This window comes from Drosophila novamexicana, unplaced genomic scaffold (genome assembly GCF_003285875.2).
Source record: "Drosophila novamexicana strain 15010-1031.04,08,12 unplaced genomic scaffold, DnovRS2.1 tig00001395-arrow-arrow-pilon, whole genome shotgun sequence".
Taxonomy (NCBI): domain Eukaryota; kingdom Metazoa; phylum Arthropoda; class Insecta; order Diptera; family Drosophilidae; genus Drosophila; species Drosophila novamexicana.
The window spans coordinates 880,234-882,454 of NW_020824854.1; the positions used below are offsets into that span (position 1 = coordinate 880,234).

A 2,221-nucleotide genomic window follows, 5' to 3' on the forward strand; every position below is an offset into this window, starting at 1 on the left:
TGCTTATTCAATTAGGTTGACTCTTCTGTATAATACTTTGCGAAGGCTTATTGAAAATTTGACAATTTTTAAGTTCGAATTGGATGGATTGTGACAGTATTAATCGTTTGTAAAGGCCGTCGAACATATAATTCGAAGATCATGATAATAAAATGTAAAAAAAACAAGAAAGAGGTTCTAGTCGGGAGCTCCCGACTAGGGGATACCCTGAACCCTCTTCTTCCAACATCAAATGCATATATATATTCTATTTTAGAAGCTATATGTCAAGTTTGGTGACTCTAGCTCTTATTATTTACCAAAATTGCCCAAAAAACAGGATATCGATATCGATTTTTATCGATTGCTTGGAAACGGAGTTAGTTATCGATTATCGGAATCAAACTCGATCTGCGCGGGAACTAGGAGCACCTACATCTAAAATTTCAAGTCTCTAGCTCTTATAGGTTCTGAGATCCTTGCGTTCATACGGACGGACGGGCGGACGGACGGACAGACAGATGGACATGGCTAGATCGACTCGGCTATTGATGCTGATCAAGAATATATATATTTTTTGGGGTCGGAGATGCTTCCTTCTGCCTGTTACATACATTCGGCTTTCGCACAAATACATATACCCTTATACCCATTTTTAATGGGTTCAGGGTATAAAAAAATTGACGACTTTATACTTTAATTTTCTCTGAAAAGTATCCTTCGAAATCAATAAAATTAAAATAAAAACGAATTTAATTAAATTTTGATTTGCTTTAAAAAAGCTTTGAAGTTTTAAATTTATGTAAATTTGTTCTTTAATACATGTATTTACACATAACAATTATTTTTTGGATAGGTCGACAATTAATTGCTGACAATTCACAGATGCTTTTAGTTTGGTAATTCCGTTTGTGGGCCTGGACTTAGATCTCAGCATGATTCTTATAATAGCACTGGTAGACCTGGAAGGCGGTGTCGCACTTATCTGCGCCCTTCAGTGAGTCGCACTTTTCCTGGGCAGCCTTGACCTTGTCAACGCCAACGATTGGGCCGAGCTTCTCTAGGACCACATCGGACTTGATCTGGCCATCGGCCATGAAGCCAGTCTTCTCCAGGAAGCAATTGGCAAAGCACTTGACCTTAGCATCGGCATTGTCAAATTTGCCCTGGCGCAGGGCATGAGCCTGCTCCTTGGTGATGCCCTCCTGCTCAGCGCAGGCAGCACCATTGGCCTTTGCCTTGGCCTTCTGCTCGTCCGTTAGCTGCAGCTCCTATATGGAGTTGGGATATAGAGCTATGGATGTGTTATACTTTAATAGAGTTGTGGCACTTACATGGGCAACAGTCAGAGCCACACAGGCAACGAGAACAATTAAAAATTTCATGGTGTATTACGTTGTGTCTGAACTTTCGAACTGTTTGTTTGATTCATTGTGCGATACGCTTTTATATCATTTTACTTGATGAACTTTGCCCACGTTTCGCATCTGGTTTATTTGTTATTGTTTTTTCTCTCTCTCGCTCTCACTTTTTTCTAGCTGACTGATCACACTCATACACACGATTCAAAAGTTAGAAGTAGTTTATTTAACTCACGCTCTTTTAATGATGCCTGGCGTCTGTTGGCTACTCGTTCTATGCGTCATGATCTTACCCCGCCCACCCGCACAATTTGCTACTAACTGTTAAGATCTTTAATTTTATTAAGCTTAACGTATTGTTATCTGGCAGCCTTTACAATTATTGCATCGAGTGATTTACCCAGGTTTATTGTGTTGCCTTTGTTGTTGTTTGGCATTACGAACGCGGCGCTCAGCTGCTAATTGCTTTTTGCAATTTGTAAAATTAACATTAATGTTAATTTGTAAGTTTTTTGAGTTGTTTTTTAAGTGCCGTTGAGTGCGGCGATGCAGCAAGTTTTCATATCTCTTCTTTTTTTTTTATTAAATATGTACCCATTACTCAGGGCTAATTCGCCCAATCAGGCTGCCTAATGAGACATAATTGTGCACAGCGCGTAAACAAAAACAAAATACGCATTGGCGTATTTTTAAAAATAATTTCTATACTAAATATGAAAATTATAGTTTTTGTAATTAAATTAAGCCTATTTTTAAATCACAATATAAAATATTTTAAGTGCTTGCTAAAATATACCCTGCAGATCTCAATTTGCTTTTATAGAGCTTAACAAAATAATTACAGATTTTAAATTTAAATAACAAAGCAAAAGGTTTAAAGT

The 2,221-nt window shown here is 37.6% G+C and overlaps 1 protein-coding gene across 1 annotated transcript; it reads right to left on the bottom strand.

The window, feature by feature from the left end:
• Positions 1-760: 760 nt before the first annotated feature.
• Positions 761-1,414, bottom strand: LOC115767471 (general odorant-binding protein 56d). Its single transcript, XM_030711776.1, has 2 exons — positions 1,314-1,414; positions 761-1,250 (listed from the first exon to the last, which is right to left on the bottom strand). Exons 1-2 carry the CDS (start codon positions 1,362-1,364, stop codon positions 903-905), a joined length of 399 nt encoding a protein of 132 aa, XP_030567636.1. The 5' UTR covers positions 1,365-1,414; the 3' UTR covers positions 761-902.
• Between the last annotated feature and the right edge of the window lie 807 nt (positions 1,415-2,221).

Bases quoted from the DNA above. Each gene is read 5' to 3' on its own strand.
- LOC115767471 (XM_030711776.1), bottom strand. From the start codon at position 1,364: ATGAAATTTTTAATTGTTCTCGTTGCCTGTGTGGCTCTGACTGTTGCC. The intron at 1,251-1,313 runs GTAAGTGCCACA...AACTCCATATAG, and splicing joins TGGCTCTGACTGTTGCCCAT to GAGCTGCAGCTAACGGACGA.